Source organism: Pleurodeles waltl, chromosome 12 (genome assembly GCF_031143425.1).
Source record: "Pleurodeles waltl isolate 20211129_DDA chromosome 12, aPleWal1.hap1.20221129, whole genome shotgun sequence".
NCBI lineage: Eukaryota > Metazoa > Chordata > Amphibia > Caudata > Salamandridae > Pleurodeles > Pleurodeles waltl.
In genome coordinates this window covers 99,373,596-99,396,385 of record NC_090451.1, presented here as the reverse complement: position 1 = coordinate 99,396,385, position 22,790 = coordinate 99,373,596, and the positions used below count along the sequence as shown (strand labels likewise).

At 45.8% G+C, this 22,790-nt stretch overlaps 1 protein-coding gene across 1 annotated transcript in view; it reads right to left on the bottom strand.

Annotated features, from left to right (window-relative positions):
* Positions 1–12,483: 12,483 nt before the first annotated feature.
* Positions 12,484–22,790, bottom strand: part of LAMTOR4 (late endosomal/lysosomal adaptor, MAPK and MTOR activator 4) — a 33,584-nt gene continuing 23,277 nt past the window's right edge. The window contains exons 3-4 of the mRNA XM_069217030.1: positions 13,723–13,840; positions 12,484–12,989 (exon numbers count right to left, since the gene is read on the bottom strand). Coding sequence (XP_069073131.1) covers positions 12,892–12,989; positions 13,723–13,840 — 216 coding nt within the window. The 3' untranslated portion in view covers positions 12,484–12,891. The remainder of the gene's footprint in view (positions 12,990–13,722; positions 13,841–22,790) is intronic.

Sequence of the window (22,790 nt, the reverse complement as noted above, 5' to 3'; positions counted from 1 at the left end):
GAGGAATCCACAGGTAGTTGTATCCATCAGAAAGTTTCTTTTAGAAAAGTACTGCAGATGCTTATTTTGGAAGTTTTTGTGAGCTAGGCAGACTGTTTTGAAGCGGTAGCTCTCTTCTATAGGTATCCAACTTAAAAAAGTTTAGATAAAGGGGATCCAGTCAAAACAATCGGCTCCAGAGGCGAGACCAGCAGTAGCATGCTGTGAGGTTTCATTGGCACTAGGTGAGTTTTGGGAATACCACATAGGATGACATTTCAGTAGTCCAGCCTAGACAGAACCAGTGATTAAATAACTTCTTGAGCCAGTAGGAGGGGTTTGGTTGCTCAGATAAGTAAGTTGGTAATTTGCACTTCTTGGTACAGTACTGATATTGTTGATAGAACGTAAACTACAGTCCAAAGTGAAACCCGGAGTATTGGTGTAGTACAAGATAGGAGAAGCCTAGGTTGTCCGTAGACCACAGAAATTCTTGGACTTGTGTGGATGATGATTTTGGTGCAAAGAGAAGATGCTTTTTCAGAGGCGGGTTGAACTTGGGAAGGTGAGTTGTTTTCTGTACGAAAATGCCACTGTTGGCGTGGTTACACACCCCCCCCCCCCACACACACACACACTTTTTGCCTAGTGTTGATGCCAACTTTGAAAGTATGCTGGGACCCTGCTAACCAGGCCCCCGGCACCAGTGTTCTTTCCCTAAAACTGTACCTTTGTTTACCCAATATGCACAGCCCTGGCCCACAGTTAAGTCCATTGTAAAAAGTACCCCTGATACCAAGGGCCCTGTCATCAGGGAAAGTCCTTAAGGGCTGCGCCATGTATTATGCCACCCTAAGGGACCCTTCACTCGGTGCATGCACTCTGCCTGGCAACTTGTGTGTGCTGTTGGGAAGAAAATACAAAGTTGACATGGCACTCCCCTCAGGGTGCCCTGTCCCTAAACCACTGCCTGTGGCATAGGTAAGCCACCCCTCTATCAGGCCTTACAGCCCTCAGGCAGGGTGCACTATACCACAGGTGAGGGCATAGCTGCATGAGCAATATGCCGCTACAGTGTCCAAGTTAATTCTTAGACATTTAGAGTGCAGCGTAGCCATACTGAGTATATGGTCTGGGAGTTTGTCATTTACGAACTCCACAGCACCATAATGGCTACTCTGAATACTGGGAAGTTTGGTATCAAACTTCTCAGCACAATAAAACCACACTGATGCCAGTGTGGGATTTATTGAATAATGCACACACAGGACATTGTAGCGATGCCCCCTGTATGTTAGCCCAACTGCTAGTATAAGGCTGACCGGTCTGTGCCAGCCTACCACTTCTAGACGAGTTTCTGACAACATGGGGTGAGTGCCTTTGTGCACTCTGTGGTTAGAAACAAAGCATGTCCTGGGTGGAGGTGCTTTGCACTCCCCCCTGCAGGAACTGTAACACCTGGTGGTGAGCCTCAAAGGCTCAGGCCTGGTGATATAGTGCCCCAGGGCACTCCAGCTAGTGGAGATGCCTGCCCCCCCAAGACAAGCCCCCACTTTTGGCAGCAAGTCCAGAGGGATAATTAGGAAAAACGAGGAGTCACCCCCCCCCCCCCCTCAGCCAGGACCCCCCCCCCCCCCCCCCCTCAGCCAGGACCACCCCTAAGGTGTCCAGAGGGAAAGTGACCTCCCCCCCCACCCCCTTGAAAAATCCTCCATCTTGCTTTGGAGGATTAGGACCGATAGGGGTGTGCTCCCTCCCCAAAGAGAGTGGACACGAGGGTGTAGCCACCCTCAGGTACAGTAGCCATTGGCTACTGCCCTCTAACCCTAAAAACACCCCCTAAAGAACGAGTTACTTACCTTCTGTAACAACTTTTCTGGTGGATACATTAGCTCCCTGTGGATTCCTCACCTATTGAATACTCCTTGTGCCAGCATTCGACGGAAATCTTCTTCCTAGCTTCCGCACGTCGACGAGGACGTCACAATTGCCCACGCGACGCCGTCTGACGTCATACAGGCAATAAGAGGTCCTCGCCGACATCAGTACCAACATTTTTTACGTGCCTCTGAGACGAACAGACCATTGAACCAATCAATCATATAACAATATTTAATAACATCACAAGATAAAATATCATTCCAGAATGTCAAAAATGTTTTTTTATTTATATACAATATATCTGCAGGCCCTCAAATACCAAGAGGAGCACACTCAAGGATAACTTGGTAAGACCAGACAGGCAATGGGGAGGAGGGAGCCACTGTGAGGAATCCACAGGTAGCTAATGTATCCACCAGAAAAGTCGTTACCGAAGGTAAGTAACTCGTTCTTCTGATGGATACAACTACCTGTGGATTCCTCACCTACTGAATAGAGTCCCAAAGCAGTACCGCACTCGGTGGAGGGTGCCTGAATGGTCAAACCAAGAAATCCTGCAGCACTGACCGTGCAAAATGGCCATCCCTCCTAACCTCTGAATCCAAGCAGTAATGCTTCGCAGAAGTGTGGAGGGATGACCAAGTTGCGGCCTTGCAGATGTCAACCACAGGAACACCCCTAGCCAAGGCCGAAGAGGCCGACTTAGCCCTGGTGGAATGAGCTCTTATTCCATCAGGGGGTTCTTTCTTTGCCAGAGAGTAACACAGTTTAATGCAAAGAATGACCCACTTGGAGTGTTCTCTTGTGGACTGCCTTTCCTCTCCTCTTTCCCACGTACCCGATAAAGAGTTGATTCTCCAACCTAAAATCCTTTGTTCGGTCCACGTAGAAGCTCAGTGCTCTTCTCAGGTCTAAACGGTGTAGTCTTTCTTCCTCTTTCAAAGGATGAGGTGGAGGATAAAAAGAGGAAAGATTAATAGTCTGGGCCATGTGAAAGGGTGAAACAACCTTCGGCAAGAAAGCAGCCTTGGTCCTCAACACCACCTTATCCCCATAAAAAGATGTGTACGGGGGTTTAACAGATAGAGCCTGCAGCTCACTCACTCTTCTTGCTGAAGTAATTGAGGTTATTGGTTCTGAAGACTGTTTTCCTTGTTGCAAAGGGCAAGAATGCATTGGCTCAAACGGCGAGCCCATAAGGAAAGTTAAGACTAGGTTTAAATCCCACTGGGGCATAATGAAAGGAGTGGGAGGAAATTTATTAACGAGACCTTTTAAAAATCTTAGCACTATAAGAGACTTAAATAAAGAAGACATAGAAAGGCTGACAGGGCAGACAAATATCCCTTGCCTGTAGCCACTGTACAACCCCTCTGTGCCAGGGACAACGCAAAAGACAAGATATCCGATAAGTGGGCACGTAAGGGATCAATTTGCTTCTCTCCACACCAAATCACAAATTTAGCCCACCTGCTAGCATAGATAGATTTAGTGGAGTGTTGCCTGGCCGATAAAATTACATCCACTACCTCAGGTGGGAGAGAAAAGGAACTCAGGTTGCCCCGTTCAATCTCCAGGCATGAAGGTGCAGGCTCTGGAGGTGGGGGTGTAAAACCTGCCCCTGCGATTGAGAGAGGAGGGCTGCCCTGAGAGGGAGACGGAGCGGGGGGCACAGAGAGAGTTGGAGAAGATCCGAATACCATACCCTCCTTGGCCAATCCGGAGCTATTAAGATGACTTGGGCCCGGTCTTGGCGAATTTTCCTCAGAACTCGAGGAATTAAGGGTATGGGGGAAACGCGTAAAGTAACTGGTCGCGCCAGGCCATCTGAAACACGTCCCCCAACGCTCCTTGCACCGGATACTGGAGGCGGCAGAACAACGGGCAGTGAGAGTTCTCCCGAGTGGCAAAAAGATCTACCCGAGGGATTCCCCCACATCTGGAAGATCTGTTGGACTAGATCCGGATGGAGACGCCACTCGTGATCGGTCGAGAAATGTCGACTGAGACCGTCCGCACGCACAAGACTCCGGCCAGATGGTTTGCTACCAAGCAAATCCGATGGTCCCTAGCCCAGGACCATAGCCGCAGAGCTTCTCTGCAGAGAAGGTACGACCCTACTCCTCACTGTTTGTTTATATACCACATCGCTGTAGTATTGTCCGTCAGGACCTGAACCGACTGACTGCGAAGGGAAGGGAGGAAGGCCTTGAGAGCCAGACGTATTGCCCGCAATTCCAACAGATTTATATGAAACATCTGTTCCACTGGAGACCAATGACCTTTGACCTCCAGATGAGCTCCCCACCCTAGAGTGGAAGCATCCGTTATTACTGTGGTCACCGGCGGAGGATGCGAGAGCGGCCTTCCTAGGGAAAGATTGCCGTCCGCAATTCATCATTTTAAATCCACCGCAGCGTCCCTGGAGATCTTTACCGATCCCTCAAGATCCCCTTTGTGTTGAGACCACTGCTTCCGGAGGCACCACTGAAGAGCCCTCATGTGCCAGCGAGCGCGAGTGACCAACAGAATGCAGGAAGCGAACAGACCGAGAAGACGCAGGACCTTGAGGACTGGAACGACTGCTCCACTTTGAAACATTGGAACCAACGCCTGAATGTCCTGAATCCGCTGAGGCGGAGGAAAGGCACGATTCAATGTTGTATCCAAAACTGCCCCTATGAACAGGAGGCGCTGAGAGGGCTCTAGGTGAGATTTGGGCAAGTTCACTGAAAAGCCCAGATCGAACAACAACTGGGTTGTCGACTGCAGGTGACGCAGCACGAGCTCCGGAGACTTGGCTTTGATCAACCAATCGTCCAGGTAAGGAAATACCGCTATCCCCTTCCTTCTGAGCTCTGCTGCAACCACCGCCATCACCTTTGTGAAGACTCGAGGTGCTGAAGTAAGACCAAACGGGAGGACCGCAAACTGATAGTGCTGCGATCCCACCACAAACCGGAGATACTTCCTGTGCGACTTGAGTATCGGGATGTGAAAGTAAGCATCCTGTAAGTTGACAGACTCCATCCAATCTCCTTCGTTCAGCGCCAAAAGCACCTGAGCTAGGGTCAGCATCTTGAACTTCTCCTGTTTGAGGAACCAATTCAAGATCCTCAGGTCCAGGATTGGCCTCAACCGACCATCCTTCTGGGGATCAGGAAGTATCTTGAGTAACAACCCTGACCTCTCTCCTGCTCCGGAACCAACTCCACCGCACCCTTTGAAAGGAGGACTTGAACCTCCTGTTCTAGTAACAGGAGATGCTCTTCTGAACAGTAGGATGGGCGGGACGGGATGGGGGGAGGAAACTCCCGAAAGGGAAGGGCATAGCCTTTCCCCACAATGCTGATGACCCAGGAGTCTGATGTTATAACCTCCCACTTGCGGAGAAAGCTCAATAACCTCCCCCCTACAGGAGTGGTATGAGAAGGAATTGGTGGAAGACTAAGGCTGCTTCCCATGCTGCACCCCTCCAGAGGAAGAGGCAGTGCGCTGCTGGGTGGCTCCCCTTGTCCGGACCCTACCCCTCCCTCTATATGATCTGTAGGAGAGAGCAGTGGCAGGTTGTTGCTGGAATCTGCCTCGAAAGGAGGAGGAGGAACCACGACCAAACCCCCTAAATCTGTCTGTCTAAATAGTCTGGATGAAACAGAAGGAGGAGGCCTGCAAGCCAAAAGACTTCGCCGTGGCTCTACTGTCCTTAAACCTCTCTAGAGCAGAGTCCGCCTTGGAGCCAAAAAGTTTATCCCCATTGAAGGGAAGATCCAACAGGGCTGACTGGACATCCGACGAGAAACCAGAGCTACGAAGCCAGGCTTGCCTCCTTGTAGCCACAGCAGTACCCATAGCCCTGGCTACAGAGTCAGTCGTATCCAGCCCAGACTGGATTACTTGGGTTGCCGCCACTTGAGCATCGGAAACCAGGCTCAACACCTCCTGAGGCACCTCAGCGTGGGACGACTTTATTTCATCCATCAGGGCGTAAATGTACCTTCCCAAAATACATGTAGCATTAGTAGATTTTAAAGCCATGCTACATGGCGAAAAAGCCTTTTTAGAAGAATGATCCATCTTCTTTGAGTCTCTGTCTGAAGGCACACCCGGAAAAGAACCTGGGGCAGACCGGGATGAACATGAAGCCTGAACCACCAGGCTCTCAGGGGTTGGGTGCCTGGACAGAAAGCCTGGGTCAGCAGGAGCCACTCTATATCTGCGAGCCACCGATCTATTCACTGCTGAAGAGGACACCGGCTTCTTCCATATTTCCAGGATTGGATCTAACAGAGCCTCATCAAAAGGCAGAAGTGGCTCTGCAGCTGTAGAAGCAGGATGCAATACTTCTGTTAAAATATTAGGCTTAGGCTCAGACACCGGCAAAGGAAGGTCCAAACAAATCAGCTGCTTTCTTTATAACCGTGTGGAATGATGCAGCCTCCTCCGTATACTCTGCAGGCGATGCTAAGTCCCATTCTGGAGAGGTGTCCAACCCACTGGCTGTATCTAAACCATGGAGGTCCCCCAGAGGTTCCTCAATCTCTCCTTCCTCCAATGCCGGCTTCTGATATTCTTGCTCCTCAAGAAGACGAAGAGCAAGCCTCTTCGAATGCAACCTGGCCTCAATTCTAGGCGTCGACATGGCTTCAGCAGACGTCGAAGATTGACGCTGATCCTCGGATCCATCTGACGTCGGATCCATCGGCACCGTACGAGGCAAAGGGCGGACAGGAGAATATTCCGGCGCTGGAGCCACAAGTCTACTCGGCGTCACCGGTTGTGAGGCGGATGCCATAGGCGCCGGCGCCGAGCCCACATTTCCCATGGGAAGGAAGGCATAAAAGGTGCGGGTCGTAACGGAGCCGGAGCACCCATGTTGAAGGCCAAGGGGCCCGAAGGACCAGCCGGTCCACCACCTGGAGCCATCTGCTGAAAGATGGTAAACATCGCATTCAAGAATGCGGAACTGTCGGCTCCTGGGGCCGGGAAAGCCGGATACTGAGGAGCCTGGGCTCGAGGTGACATTGGCGCCGGTCCCGGCGTCTGAGAAGCTGGAGAAAACTCTTGACGCTGAGGAACCTCAAACACCGATGGAGGATTCACAGGCGACGTCAGCGAAGCTGGCGAAGTCGGTGATGCAAAATGCGGCTGTGGAGAGATGGTGGGACTCACTTCCCATGTTTTTCGGCGTCGAGCTGAAGGCGACCTCGAACGCGATCTCTCCCTACTCGACCGGTGCAGAGATTCACGATGACGCCGATGGGACTTCGGCGAGGATGACTTTCGCCAAAAAGAGCTTTGCTTCTCGCTCCTTTAACGCCTTCGGATTCATCCGTTGACAAGAGTTACATTTGTCAACGTCGTGGTCGGAGCTGAGACACCACAAACAGTCTGTATGTGGGTCAGTCACCGACATCTTGCCACCGCACTCATTGCAGGGCTTGAAACCAGATTTTCTTTGCGACATACTTTCTTTTCTCAAAGAAAGAAACAGCAACAATAACTAACTACGTCGAGTAGTAACAGTAGCTCCCTCGAAGAATAACCGTCGTTCGAATGGCACAGAAAAAAAGGAACTGACGTCAGCACGTCGGCGAGGACCTCTTATTGCCTGTATGACGTCAGACAGCATCGCCTGGGCAATTGTGACGTCCTCGTCGACGTGCGGAAGCTAGGAAGATTTCCGTTGAATGCTGGCGCAAGGGGAGTATTCAATAGGTGAGGAATTCACAGGTAGTTGTATCCATCAGAATCTTGTATTGAAGGGCCCCTTGAACCAAGAGATTTAGATTCCTGACGGCCTCAAGAAAAGGACTGCTGCGCTGAAAAACCCTGCAGAGAAGGAGACTAGAACTGACTCGGCCCAAGCCCTACCGGCCCGTCTCCTGTTTAAATACACCTGCAAAAGAAGAAGCCACGCGTTCTACAGGACCAGCGACCCCTGAAAAGCCTCCAGGGGACTGCCTACCTAACCGAGAACTAGGAAACTCCTGTGGACAGCGGACCTGTCCAACAAGAAGAAAAAGCAACCATCTTTGAAGGGACTCCCACCACTCCAGAAGTGTGAGTATAAAACTACTCTGCACCCGACACCTCTGGCCGTGTCCAGAGGAACCAACCAGCTTGAGAGGACCCCCAGGCAATTCCCACCAAGTGTCTACCTTGGGCTGACCTCTCTATGACAACACCTGAGAGGGAATCCCGAGGATCTCCCCCTCCCCCCCGACCGGGACTGCCCAGGACAAAGATATCCAATGCCTGGAGAAGCACTACATCCGCAGCCCCCAGACTCGAGAGAACCGGACCACTGGTGCAGCAGTGACCAGCTGGCAGCCCTCCTCCGTGCCCAGTCGGTGGCTTTCCCGAGAAGCCCCCCTGTGCCCTGCCTGAAGTGCCTAAGTGACCTCCGGGTCCGCCCATTGAATTCCATTGGGAACCCGACACCCTGTTTGCACCCTGCACCCAGCCACCCCCATGCCGCAGAGGATGCATGTTTGGTGCCCACTTGGGGCCCTCCCAGTGCTCCTCTAAACCCCCCTGGTCTGCCCTCTCAGAACGCAGGTACTTACCTGCAAGCAGACCAGAAGTGGAGTACCCCCTGCCTCCATAGGCACCCACGTTATTTTGGCTCCCGTTTGACCTCTGCACCTAACCGGCCCTGTGTTGTTGGTGCAAGGTGTTTGGGGTTATCTTGAACCCCTAATGTGGGCTACCTATGCCCCAAGACATTGAACCTGTAAGTCGATTCTTACCTCCAAAACTGTATTGTACTTTCTTTCCCCAGGAACTGCTGAAAATTGGAGGGTCCACTTTTAAAAAGCTCTTTGACATTTTAAGAAACAAAAACTGTACAGTGTTGATTCCATTCAAAGTTCTAAGTATTACTATGCAAAGTACCTTTCATTTAATGTACTTACCTGCTAAATTAATCTTGTGGTTCTAGAAATAAACAAAATATATTTTTCTATACAAAAACCTATTGGTCTTGAGTTAAGTCAGTGAGTGTGTGTTTTCACTTCTTGCTTGTGTGTGTGTGTGTGTGTGTGTACACAACAAATGCTTAACACTACCCTTTGATAAGCCTAACTGCTCAACCACACTACCACAAATAGAGCATTAGTATTATCTATTATTGCCTCTGTCAAGCCTCTTGGGGAACCCCTGGACTCTGTGCACACTATATCTCATTTTGATATAGTACATACAGAGCCAGCTTCCTACATCATCCAAGACTGTTCTTTGTTTGGAGTTGAAGCCAGATGGGATAGATCAGAAGGAAACCTTCAGGTGGAGCTGGGTATCATTCACAAATTAGAGGTGATATCACCTAATGGCTGAAGGTAGAGAGTGAGCAAATGCAAAGGAGAGGTGAAATATGACAAGCAGGCAGATGTCTCCATTGTTCATGATTCTGGGAACATCCTATGTTCTTTGCATGAAGACTATGTACTTTGCTTTTATCTGAACCCAGTCTGGCATCCACTAGATTATGGGCCTTAACAAATTATTTATGTTAACACTTAATAACTATTCAGTATCTTGGACAAGAAAGTGTGTCCAGAGACTGGGTGGTAGTTGTTGAAGTCCTCTGGACCATCTGTTGTGTTTTTTTTGCTTTTGGAGAGAGAATAGCCCCATTTATAAACTATCAGGAAATATGCCTTGTTGTAGAGAAAATGATAATGTTGGACTAGAGCAGAATTAAGAGGTTCCGCATCTCTTTCTCTAAGTTAGACAGTAAAAAGTGATTGGGTGAGTTCACTGTGTAAACAATGTTTTGCAGTTCCGTTTTGAGATGTTTCTAGAAGTTGACCAGATGGACCAGAGTGGGTTGGTAAGGAATCTGCAACTAGAATAGGTCTCTACCAGATGATTTGGTACTGAAGGTAAGTAACTTGTTCATCTGATAGAGACTTCTAGTTGCAGATTCTTTACCTTAGAATAGATACCCAAGCAATATCACTTCCGAAGGTGGGTCTGCAAACCAAGATCACTTTTGTAACAGGGGGCACCCAACAGCCGACTCCCTGGTTGTTACAACTGCAAGGAAGAGGGCAGCCTCCCAGAGTACTGGAGATACCCCTCCTCCCGATAAAGGAAGCAAACGCATCAATACAACAGGAAAACGAGTCGCAGTGGGCCATGCTAATTACTGGTGCATAGTCAAATTGATGGGTTTGCTATTGCGCTCTAACAGGACCTCTTAGGATGACATGGCAGAGTTGCTACAACATCTCACAGAACAATACAAAAAGAAAGGAGAAATGTTAGTTTCTGAAGGCAAGCAAATCTCAAATGTGACGTCCCATTGGATAGGGAATATCTTTTCGGGCCGGAGGCAGACTCCTAGTTAGAACAAATAAACAACCATTTTCAATGCAATGGGTCTCGCATTTGCTCGAGTTAGAGCCATTAGCGTTGTAAACTCCTAACCTGACTTTTCTTGCCATATAACGTGAAAATCAAAAGTAAAACAGTTTCACATAAGCGAGCCGATTCACAGCACCACGGCCGCCATGAGCATCAGCAATCAGGGGAGACACAAAAGGAAAAATAAGTTCACTTAGAGTCAAACTTATCGGCAAAAGTGCAATTAGCCATGTAACAGGGGCGATAGCCCAGGCGGTAACAAAATATCCCCAAGGAGGTACAAACGTAAAACATTTACCAATGTCAAAGGATTTTTGAAGGACAAGCCCACGAATGAGTGACAGTGGTGGGCGTGGTTAAAAGCCCAGAAACATACCAACACATCGGAAAAGCAGCGCATGCACGCTGCTATGCTTGACCTACAAAGGATTACAGAGACTGCAAAATCCACGGGCGCACTGCAGTCTACACACAAGGAGAGTCACTCTTAACCACCAAAAGGGGGCAGGGTAGTTCAAACTACAACAAAACAAAATTCCCTTTTGTGCTTATATTGTGCCATTCCTTTGTAACCATGGGGCTCTTAAACCACCATACACTATGAGTAAAGCTTAGCAGTCTTGGTAGAGAAAGGCAATCATCTGTAAAAATCAATAAATAAAACAAAATTATGCAAATAACGTGTCTCACTGTGTTACTATAAAAGTATTACTTTATTTTTCATACCAAAAGATCATATATTAGATAAACAATTTAAAAATTACACACCCAGATTAAAAACTACCTAATACATTAATGTTTCTCACATGGTCATCCATAAGCATACAATACAATTTAAAATCTTCAGATTCGAAGATCTGTTTATACATTAGATAATGCAGTCAAATTTAAAAGCATCAATTTAAAAGGATTTTTTTTTTTCTTAACTGATGCTTTTTAAATAAATTTGTGAGAAACAACGTAAACACATCATAGCTATTCAGCTGGTGCTAAAAGCCTTCCTCTCCAATATAACTGTGTAGACAGTTCTTCTCCAAACAGAAGAACATCACATCAATGCATTACATTCAAAAACAAAGTGGAACACACAATACAGTTTTAGCTGGCACAGGACATTTGGTATTTGGCTATCCACCATCACATCCACCTCCCGGGAGTGGACAATTTGGTGGCAGGCCTGCTAAGTAACCAGCCAGCTTTAAGTCCATGAGTGGGAACTCCACCCTAGAGTCCTCCACCACTATTTTCAGCAGTGGGGTACACCGGACGTGGACAAGGTTACCGCCAAAGAAAATGCAAAAAGCTACAACTTCGCCTTTGGGTACTACTACCCACAGTCCATGGACTAATTTGTCAAGGATATTTGCATATGCTTTACCACCTCTCCTACCCATTCCCTATCTTGTTGGGAAACTCAGACACAGACATCTCTCAAGATAATTCTAGTAGCTCCCACTTGGGCATGACAACCCTGGTTCACAATGCTCTTAGAGCTGTCCCTCGTACCTCTTGAAAGACTCCCCAACACACCAGGCCTTTTCACTCGCAGCTAGGGCAGGGTCAGGTATCCAAACCCCAAACAACTCAACCTGGCAATTTGTCACATGGAGACGTATAGTTTGGACATTCTAAGGCCTCCACAGTGTATTGACATTCTAAAGGAGGCAAGACACCCAACCACAACAGCTTGTCACGCAGCTAAATGGAAACGTTTTGTGCCACAGTATAGCGTAGCACATAGACCCTTGTGCTCCTACTATACAACCAATAGCATGCTACTTGTTACACCTACAAAAGTCACCATTAGCATACACTTCCAAACAACAGCACCTTGTGGCTTACCTGCTGAAGCCCAAGCAGTAGTCACTTTTTGGAATAGCAGTCACTAAGCCTTTCATGGGAGGATTGAAAAGAATTTCACCATCAGTACCCTCTTGGAATTTAAATGTTGTTCTTATAAGGTTGATGTCCTCACCCTTTGAGCTGCTGCACTCGTGTTCAATATAGTTCCAGGACTCAACGCCACATAAGCAATAAAAGACTTAAGGAAAAACAAGTTGTAGAGTCTGAGCCCAAAACTAGGTGGCTGGAGTGTGCCTAGCATGTGGGTTTGCTGCACTACACGCTACGAAAAGATGCTTACAAGGTAAGTATCATACTCTTTCTTAAGTAAAAAGGCTGCGGGAAACAAATTTTACACAGGTGTGGACACCTTGTGTGCAGAACCTTACAATAATAGCAACATTTTCAGACAACTTTTTACCACAGCATTTTAATTTATTTAATTTTAAACTTTAAGCAGTATAGCGTTCACAAGTGGCTGAGACGTGGTACACACATGATGGATTTTCATTATGATGCACAGGCTTTACCCTGTCAGAAACAGAGGCACAGACCAGTTTTATATTGCCACTTCAAAGTGTTAGTAAGCCAAGTCATCTCCATCTCTTGCAGTTATCCCAGTTGCTCACAATAATGGGGTTTAGGGATGTCCTGGGCACAGTCTTGTCTTCGCGGTCCTCCATCTGGTATCACACTATAGCCAGCAACAGACCTATAGGCAAAGGAGCGCACATGAACATTGTGCCAAATGTTGGGCACTTAGTCCTCTGAAGTGGTGGACTTTGTTGTGCGCATTACAGCAAGACTGACAAATACAGCACCCTAGACGATTACAGGTTCCCGCGCAAGGTTCTGCCGTTTCACCACAAAGATCTTCTGTCCAGATACGGTGATCAAGTAGGTCTGCTCACCGAAAACCACTGAGGAGGGAAAGCAGAAGGAGGAAAAGACGGATAAGCTTCAAACCGAAAATAAATAAATATCACTTAAACAAACGAAGGCACAGTTTTGCTTTCCATTACACGGATACCATTCTTTAAAGTAGTTAGTTGCCTCTTATTACAGGTAGGTTTAAAAGGATTTTAAAACTCTTCTGCACCAATATGCTGGCATGGACAGCAGGAATTTCTGTTGTTTGCCTTGTCTGGCAACCCTGAGTTACCCCTGGATTTGCAGTTAGTGTAATGCACAATCATGGCTTACCTGCCCCCCCAAGACATTAATAAGCCGGAGAACACTTGTGGCTTCCCATCTGATGGCACCCAGGCGCTGAGTGAGGATTGACAAGTCAGTTCTTAGTGTCAGCGCTTGCTAAGGTAAAAAAAATTGCCACAGCAATGCTAGATTTTCAGTCTATTCACAAGACCGATTTACATACAATTAGTATAAATGGGACCTTTACATAGTCGGGGCTACCCCAGAATCCTGGCCTGGCTCCAAACCTTGTGGACAAACAATTAAAAAAACCTTCATTGGGTGGTGTTTTTTTCTTTTTTTTTTTTTCTTCTTTAACCAGCAGGACCCATCGAGCCCACCCTTCCACACAAACAAGGCGAACGTACTGCAAATCCACTTGCAGCACTGCTAACACATCACAATACAATACTTATTCCTTCTCTGTTGCACCACAGCAGCTGTTTAAGGTGCACTCACCAGACAGGCGCTTGAAGGGTGGCTCCTTACTGCCTTGCATGCGGAAACCGCTAGCCGTGTTCACCATCTCTATGATCACTGCAGCAGTGCGTTCATCATTCTCGAGGTCCCCTGCAGACTGAAGCACGAAACAGGTCAGTGGAGTTACAAGTCCGAGGGAGAAAGGGATACAGCACCCTTATTCTAAATTAACTTGTATAGAACATTACATTCTGTGCTCATTAAGAAAAGTAAATGGGCTTGCTTTAGTAGATTCTCCTGCACAGCACAGTGACTTGACTGCTTGGTAGTAATAGATCTAGGACAGAGGTCTCCAACCTTTTCTGTACTGAGAGCTACTCCTGATCAGTGGAAAAACAAAAACAGCTTGCGCATTGGTACTGCAACCCTGCCACGCCCAGCTCACTGTCTAAGCCTAATGTCCAGAAAGCCAAATTCTATGGTTTGAACAAAATACTTTGAATAAGGGCACTACGCCTGGCCTGCCATGTGACAGTGAGAGTGAGACCAGGGTCTTTGGGGATGTATGAACATGTGAGCGTATGACTGGGATATAGGTGTACAGGTGACCGACTGCGTCCTATGTACTTCTGGCACAGGACATACCTTTCGCCACATGCGTCACTCTTATATGTGTAACAAACATTCAACCATTTTTTAATGGGCTAAATTTAAAGTGCAGAAAAACGTTCTGCAAAAATTTTCAAACTATGGAACATTTTTCTGCACTTCAAATTTCTCCCAATTACAAGAAATGACTGTATTTGTAAGTTATACACATGGCACAGTGTCTACTGGCCAGAGGGAGCAAGATGCCTAATGTTTGTAAACGTGACACTTCGAAATGGGAGAAAATAAAAAAGTGAAGAGTTAACAATATTAAGGTTAAGCTTTCATTTGAATTTTCTCCCATTTAACAGCATTCAGAAACATAATTTTGTTTTCAGGCTCCAATAATGAGTTGACAAGGACATTTATTAAAGAGATAAATACCTCAGTACTTAAGTTCTTCACCTCTGTGCTCTAGCCCAGCCCATAAGTCTGACTGAGCACTGGTCATTAACAGACCCTGCTATATGCAGCCTGATAATGTAAAATGAACACTGCCTTCCCTTAACTTTAAAAGGAAAATGTGACCCTGTGCTTAGTTAAAAATAAACTTGAGGCTGTGAGCTACTGTGAAGGTGTCTGGGAACTACCAGTAGCTCGTGATCAACTGGCTAGAGACACCTGATCTAGGTAATGAAGGGAAGTCAGACCTGAGCTCTTCATTGGTTTGACTGATGGTTCTTCTGTCATGAGAGATGTTAATTAAAAGGCTCTTCGAATGAAGTCTTGTGACGTGAGGCATGCTGGTTGCTCATCACACAAGAGCATGCTGGCTTTGACTGTACTTTATGACACTACAACGAAGTCTGAGTGGCATGGCCTACTTTTCATTCTTATCGATCAACCTCATCTTGTAACACTCCTGCTGATAAGGTAAATGCACGGTTTACGCATACAGCGTCCAATGTTTAACCTTCTTCGAGACTGAAAAGAGATCATTCCAAATATCTTAGCCTCCCATCAATCTCTTACCACTACAGTGAATCAAGCATGTTCTAAAGTGACAACTGCAGGACTAATGGAGGCGGCTTTTGGGGGGGGGGGGGAGGGGGAAGCAGACAGGTGGCACGTGCTGCAGAACTGTGAAATGTGAACTAGAACATCTCTAACACAGGAGAAGGTAAATGGAATATGTGGTTAATGTGCTTGTACAGAGAGGTCCATGACATTAAATCAGTATTCAACAAATTAGTCACAATAGGTGAATGCATGTGGCATGAGTGGGACTGGAACTGACCATAATAGAACACTCTCTTGTGCACTTGACCGAGAATGGCCTCCACACACTTTAACCAATGACCAATAGAGCTGGGTTAGCAAATTTACTAGTTTAGTAGGGGTGACAGACTAACACATTTGGGCAGTGGGACGTTCAAGGCTCATGGTACTACAGTGTAGGGTGGAAAGTAGAGGGAGGATTGCAATCTATCTAAGTATTGTGGGCACAAACATAACACACCAGGGCACCTGTACCTTATCCGACACGTGGCAACATACTTTCAGTGCAAGACATGGAAGATCAGCGGCCTAGGTAGTAAGATAATAAAACAAACACTGGCAAAGCCAATAGTGTTTCGTCTATGCAACATCTATTTCTTTGTCAGTTTGTTCTAGACATGTCGCACAGCAGGGCGGGTTGCTCTACAACATGGCATAAAGAAACCAAAATTACTATGACGTGGTCAATGCTGGCCGTATCATAGCATTTTTATTTTATTAAAACCTTAAGCCATGTTGACAGCAGTCCGGACTGCTGTGCAGCATAGCTGGAAAGGGAAAGAAAAAAAAAAAAAAAAAAAAAAAAAAACACTGACAATGCCATGGGCGATACCTTTTGGCTTTGCCATTCGTTCAACACTAACAGTGAGAGAAGGGCAGGGGAGCAATCAAGCTAAGCTGTAGATGTTTTAAAGGTTTTGGCTTATGATGTAGAATTGAAGGTGTTGCTTGTGGAGATTTAATGGATTATCCCAAGTAAATAATGATTTGAGTAGAAAAGTATGCCTCATTCTGTATCATATTGGAAATTTACTTTACTTTTTCACAAATTATGGTAGGAAAAAACTTGTGCTCATACTTACTAACTATAATAGGAAAAATATCCTAACTTTGGCGAGGATGGCAGTAACATGGTATTTTATTCTGGGCATATACTTTTTCGGGGGAATTTAGAAAAAACATATGAAGGATTGCCATCTGTAACTATGCCCAACCCACGCAAATACTGCAGTGAAAGGAAAAGGTAAACACAAGGGACTTTGAATAAAGCTGTACATATTTAACAACAATTGTTATTATCAAAGTTTCCTTATGAGTTTTATTAAATGATAAAACCCATATTCGCGTACCAGTGCTACCAGTAAGCATTCTGCTTTACCACTGAATAAAAAGATCAGAGCGTATATTATACTATCGAAGAGAGTGGCGTGAAGGACACGTCTTACGCAACATCAATATTGGTCATTATTTTGCATGTCTTCTCATCCTTATGGGCATATTTCCGGCTGCCACACACAAGCAAAGGATTTAGGCATTTGCAGTACTGAAGAGCAGGGTACAATGAATTCTAGGATTAAATACCAAGGCTCTTTATACACCATTGTTGGATAGAGAAAGAGCGTCTCTGTATCATCCGTCTTGCTGCAAACAGACTCACTCCCTGCAGTTAACTTAAACAGACATTAATAATATGCTGTTGCAGACCCTGATGAATTTCTATACAGCATCATGTGTTAAGACGGAGTTGTATTCTGTCCGTTTTGCGTGGAGTCTTTTTTTTTTGTGGGGGACCCCTGGGTTCCTTTGGTAGGCTTCTTTCTGCTGTAGTACCTCTTGTATTATACCTGTACATAGTGTGTTCTATTCCTCACTGGTTGGATTGTGGTTGAAACTGGGTGATCCCAGAATCGCTGGTCTGTATGCTTAAAGCCCACCCATTGCTTAGCAATGTTTGGCTTTACTGTCATTCATTTGCTTGCTTCTTATTCAGTGCCTTGCCATTGTCCAATTTGTGTTTGTCCCTCCCCTGGAACATAACCTCTTTGCTTGTGTCCCTCCACTTCTTAAGTCAAAGGAACTACTATTTTTTTTTTTTTTACTTTCTGCACTCCATGATGGTTTGTGTTTTTTGCTCTCAATCCCAAATACCTCTCCCACACTGTGCTCTGTTACTCCCCTCTAGGTCTCACTCACACCTCATCCTTTCCTCCCATGATAGACTAAAGTCACACAATTTTATCACAACTACATTTGCTAGATACACTGGGATAAAAGTCCTGTTTCAATAATTACCCATACAGTGTTGATTTAATAAAAACACACTCCTCTTTTAAAGTTAAAATACAGGAAATAAATCAATCAGCAGATATAGTACAATACACTTTATTGCTACCAGACTGACCCAATCAGCATATTTAGCAGCTTCCAAGAGGGAGGACTGGTACACAGACAATTTAAGGTCCATTTGGGGGCAAACGTTCTTTTTTCCATAATTTCATAGGAGCAGAGCTACAAGAGTTCCCTTAACCCTGAAAAGGCCCGACTACAATTTAAGTGCTGAATCTGACTGACCAGTCTATACAACTCAGAACATTAAGGTATTTGGCTGAGAAAAGAGAAAGAAATCTTAGGTAGTTAGATAGCTTTCAGAAGTAAAAACTTGAGAATGCTGGCTACACCTTTGAGCTAGGCTACAGGGTAAAATGCTATATCTGACCTAAAAAGAACTAAACACCACAGAATCTGGCTGCAAAAAATAGAAATCTTGAGTAGTTTTAAACATTGCATAAGCAAAGACTCACTACTGTTGGAAATCCCAAGATTTAACCAGAATTGGCAAAGCCAAAAGGTCTAGGCTCTAAAAGAGTAAATTATTATCTCTGCAAAAGCATATATTAAGACACATGTGCACATATAGGTGAACAATCTTTAATGAGATTTCTATTTAGGAAAACATATTCCAAGATGCCTGGTGATGAACACACGTACGCTGTGAAATATGGCGGTCATTTTTTTTGTTTAAAAACAAATTCTATTATAACATGGCATGCGGCTATGTTAGAGCGGCAAATAATGTTCAAAAGTGAGGAATGAGGCATACTGCATTAATAAGCAGTTGCAATGCACTTGGTCTCCCTTTTGCTCGAGTTAGAGCTATTGGTATTGTAAATTCATAACTGGACTTTCCTTGCCACATAAATTGGTCAACCCTGCCTCATAATTTCGTCTTTTCCTGCCACGTAATTCCAGTGACCCTGCATATAACTAAAGCACTTCCATTTACCTTCTTCCTCTATCTGCAGCCAACAAAGAAAATGTTGCCATTTAGCATCCTTATTTAAATCTGCCATGCTAATTACAATATAATACCACTTTCACCACCCCACAATCAGAGTTGCTGGCTGGCTAACATAACCCCCCATATTTTGGGGTTCCCACTAACCTAGTGTGGGGACCCAGAGATGATGTGGACAGAAAGAGCAATGTAAATGTTTTGAAGGTGGTCCCATTGTCCTAGGACCACCACAGGCTGAGTTATGAGCAAAAATGTTTTCTAAAAGCAATGGCCTGCAAAGCATTATGGGGTGAATTTCCAGAGTGCAGTGAATATAGTACGTAAGCATTTATCAGTTACAAGTGTTTTTGTGAAAGCTATGGAGCATGAAGGGGAAAACCAAAAGAAATGACTGATAAGGTAACAGTGTGAACAACGTGACCAGCGCTTCAATACCGCCGATGGAGTTTGTGCTGTTCTGCGCTGTGAGCGCCACGGAGCACAAAAAGAAGAAACAAGAAAAAAAAAAAAAAAGAATTTGCCCAAACTGAAGTATATCGGCAATCGTGCAATAAACCATGTAACAGGGTCAGTCTGCAAGGTGGTAACAAAACCACCCCCAAAGCTGTACAAACGTAAGGCATTTACCAATGACATCAAGGGATTTTTTAAAGGCAAGCCCACACATGAGTGAAGGTGATAGGCGTGGTTAAAAGCCCATGGAATACTTACAACAGGTTGAAAAGCGCTCGCGTGCTCAGCATCACTTTGCAGCATTGGGGGCACAGGTGTACAGTAATAACACCCAACTAGGTGGAAAACCGTCAAATCAAGAGTGGACAACTCAGACAACAAAGTCAGCCAATCAGGAACAATGGGACACACCCAAACTTAGTTAAGTATATGTCACATTAGAAACATGGGCACTGCCAACAGACACCTACAGCTGCCTATATCTGAGACCTATAAACCAAACCCAAATTAGAGGTTTTTTTTCAGACTTTAGCACACTAATTTTAGATACTGTGTAAAGCGGGTTCTTAACTGGTCCTACTTACTCATCTCCAGATTACAAAGAAAAAGGTTATCTATAGAAATTATATTGAGCCAAACTGGTAATACTTCTATTAATGCTCCAGCACCAGATATACAGTTCTCTTACTTCCAGTCTTTAGTAATGTTTTAGATACTGGCAAAGGCCATTTCAAGGATTAGAAGAATTCCCTATCAGGTAGTGTATTATAGTAAAATCTTTCAGTAAAAGTAGTTTGTGTTGGACTTTTCCCACGGGGAGAACGGTCAAGATTGATTTGCATATGGCTGGGTCCAAACTGGGGTGACGTGGTGAGCACAATAACAATGGATTAAACCCAGATCTGTGCATGGGGATGAGTGTTTGAAAAGTTTCAACACTCAAACAAAATAAAATGATGGCTGTTGCTGGGGGGAGATTGGCCAGCCTTAGCATGAGGGAATTGGTAGGACCAGTTGCAAGAGGCTAGTGGCTTTGACACCTTCCCAGAGTCTGGGCTTCTCCCACCCCATAGTCGAGCCACTGAGGAGAGCATTTTCACCACCATCGTCATGCACTGGGCGGCCAAAATCCTGGACCACCAGCTCCCCCACACTTCAGAGATCAAGACCAATATTCTTACAGAACTCCATCAGCTGGAGTTAACCCTAACTGACTCCCTTTTAAAAGGGCCCTTAGAGACACTTTGCGGTAGTTATGAGCAGAACCTTGCTGTGGTCTTCAGGTCAACCGGCAGATTGCACAATGCGACCACCCGGCCCTAGGAGACATTGCATTTTTAATCGCAACGCTCCTCTCCTGAAACCTTGGTGGTGCAGGAGTCTGCTAGCAAAACTAACCCTAACATGTTCCAGACTACTTGCCCTGATAGGAAGTCAAAATGGGTGGAACCATTTGGTAAAAGGGTCTTTCCGTCCAGCAGCTTGGTGCTCTGATCAGTGAATACCGGCTGTCTGTCCCATGCCCTTTGGGATTCGGTGGCTCAGGTACTCCGAGGTGTTCCTGAAGATCTGACCTGTCCACGCCCATGGCTATATAGGGTGGTTCTGAAGCGGCCAAGTTCACAATTGGTTATGGCGGAGACACCACTGATTTCACTGGGCGGGCCACCGGCACCAGTGTTGCCATTTGCTGCCAAACTTGGCTCCGATCCACTAGTTTTTCAGATGATGTCCATTTGTCTCTTATGGACATGCCGTCAGATGGGGCTCGTCTGTTTGATGGCAAGGCAGACCCCGTTCTCAAGCTATTAAAGGAGAACACATACACGGCATGCTCCCTAGGCTTATCTACCCCACCAAGACATACAAGTCAGTCCTACCACTCCTTTTGCGGTTTCAGCAAAGTTAACCTACACCACCAGCCAACCCAAACTCCCCAAGGCACACAGCAGTTTTGCGGTTGAGGCCGTGATGCCCATCACGCCTTTTGTCAAGGTCAAAAGGCCAACCAATCCACTACATACCCCCGAAGCCCAAAATGCCAAACCCCTTTAGCATGCCCTTAGTGAAGAACAACCACCTGATGGAAGGCAGGTTCTGACAATTTTTGCCAGGTTAGCAAGCCATACATCAGACAGGTGGGCCTGCAAATGTTTGGCAGAGATATATCCTTTCATTCATTCTCTCGCTGCCCCACCTCCCACTGTCCCTCAAGCGACTGACAGGGGACCAGCTCTCCATTTTGCAGTAGGAAGGGCTGGCTCTTTTGGTCAAAGGGGCTATGCAGAGGGTACCCATGGCTGAAGTAGGACGTGGCTGCAATTCTCACTGCTTTCTGGTGCCCAAGAAGGACCGACATCTTCGTATTGTTTTAGTCCTGCACCCTCTCAATGTCTTCCTGCAGAAGGTTAAATGCTCACACCGGTTGAGGTCTTGCTGGCTCTCGACCTTTGAGACTTGATGGTGACATTGGACCAGCAGGATGCCTATTTCCATATTTCCAATTGCAGGCCAATCGGCACTAAGTGTGGTCAGACAGGAGTATTATCAGTTCACTGTTCTCCCCTTTCACCAGTGCCCCTCAAGAGTTCACTAAAGTGGCATGCTTCAGCATAGGGATTCTCCTCACACCGTGCAGACTAGTCATGGTATGGGCTACAACTCTCTCTGTAATTGGGAGGTGCTCTTTGGATGTTTTCAGTATTTGGTAGTAATCCCTATGGAGTAAGCAAGGAGGTGATGTTAGAGTGTGTAAAAAAAGTAATGCGTGACGTGTGACTAATATTGTCTGCTTGGGGTCAGGATTAAAAGAAAGATGGTAGAAGTCAAATATCCCTGCCTTGTGGTGTCATGGTAAACATGTTTCTGTCAACCAAACCCTCAACTGAGGTGTACGATCATTCATCAGGACCTTGGAAAAATACACTTTTGCTAAAAACATGCAGTGAGAAAAAATAAAGGAAACTAAAACCATACAGGTGGCCACCGATAATTCATTACCGATATTATATCATTTAACATCTAAGGACAGCACTGTATAACAAGAGTGTTGGTAGCACGCAACAATCGTAGTGCCACCAACTCAAAACGTGAAACAATAGCTTCACCAACTTCTTGCCTAACTATGTTTTAGTTACTAAATCAGTAGAAATCATACTACAATCTTACCCCCCAAAAGACGGTGAGGTGTCTGAACTCGAGATGCCTTAGCGTGATGCTCAGGAGGAGCTCTATCCTAAGGGAAGGATATGAGGTGTGTACAACAGGGCATAGTAGAAGAGACTCTCTGGTACTAAAAGACAACAAAAAAAAAAAAAAAAAAAACACAGCAATCTCGTGCCTGTTTATCTAAAACCCAGGCTAAAAGGATTGCACAAATGTAAAACACAAGATGTAAAAAATGAGGGCACAACACTATCTGAGCCTATAGTTGCCAAAGATTAGCCAAAGATGAGAGGGGAGAACCGCAGAAGGGAGAAATCTACCCCCCATGTCACAGGCCAAAGAGCTATCAGTTGTCACATCAACGCTATCAGTATTATGAGGCAATCAAGCTGCAGAAAAAACAGGAAAACCCTGTTGACCGTTCCCAAGCCCCATATCAAAGTCATACAGCGGTAACAAGCTCACTCTCTCTGGAAATCAAGGAATACAACCCAAATTAAATGCTGTACACCTGCAGGCGCGGTTTTGGTGCAGCGTCCATTGTATG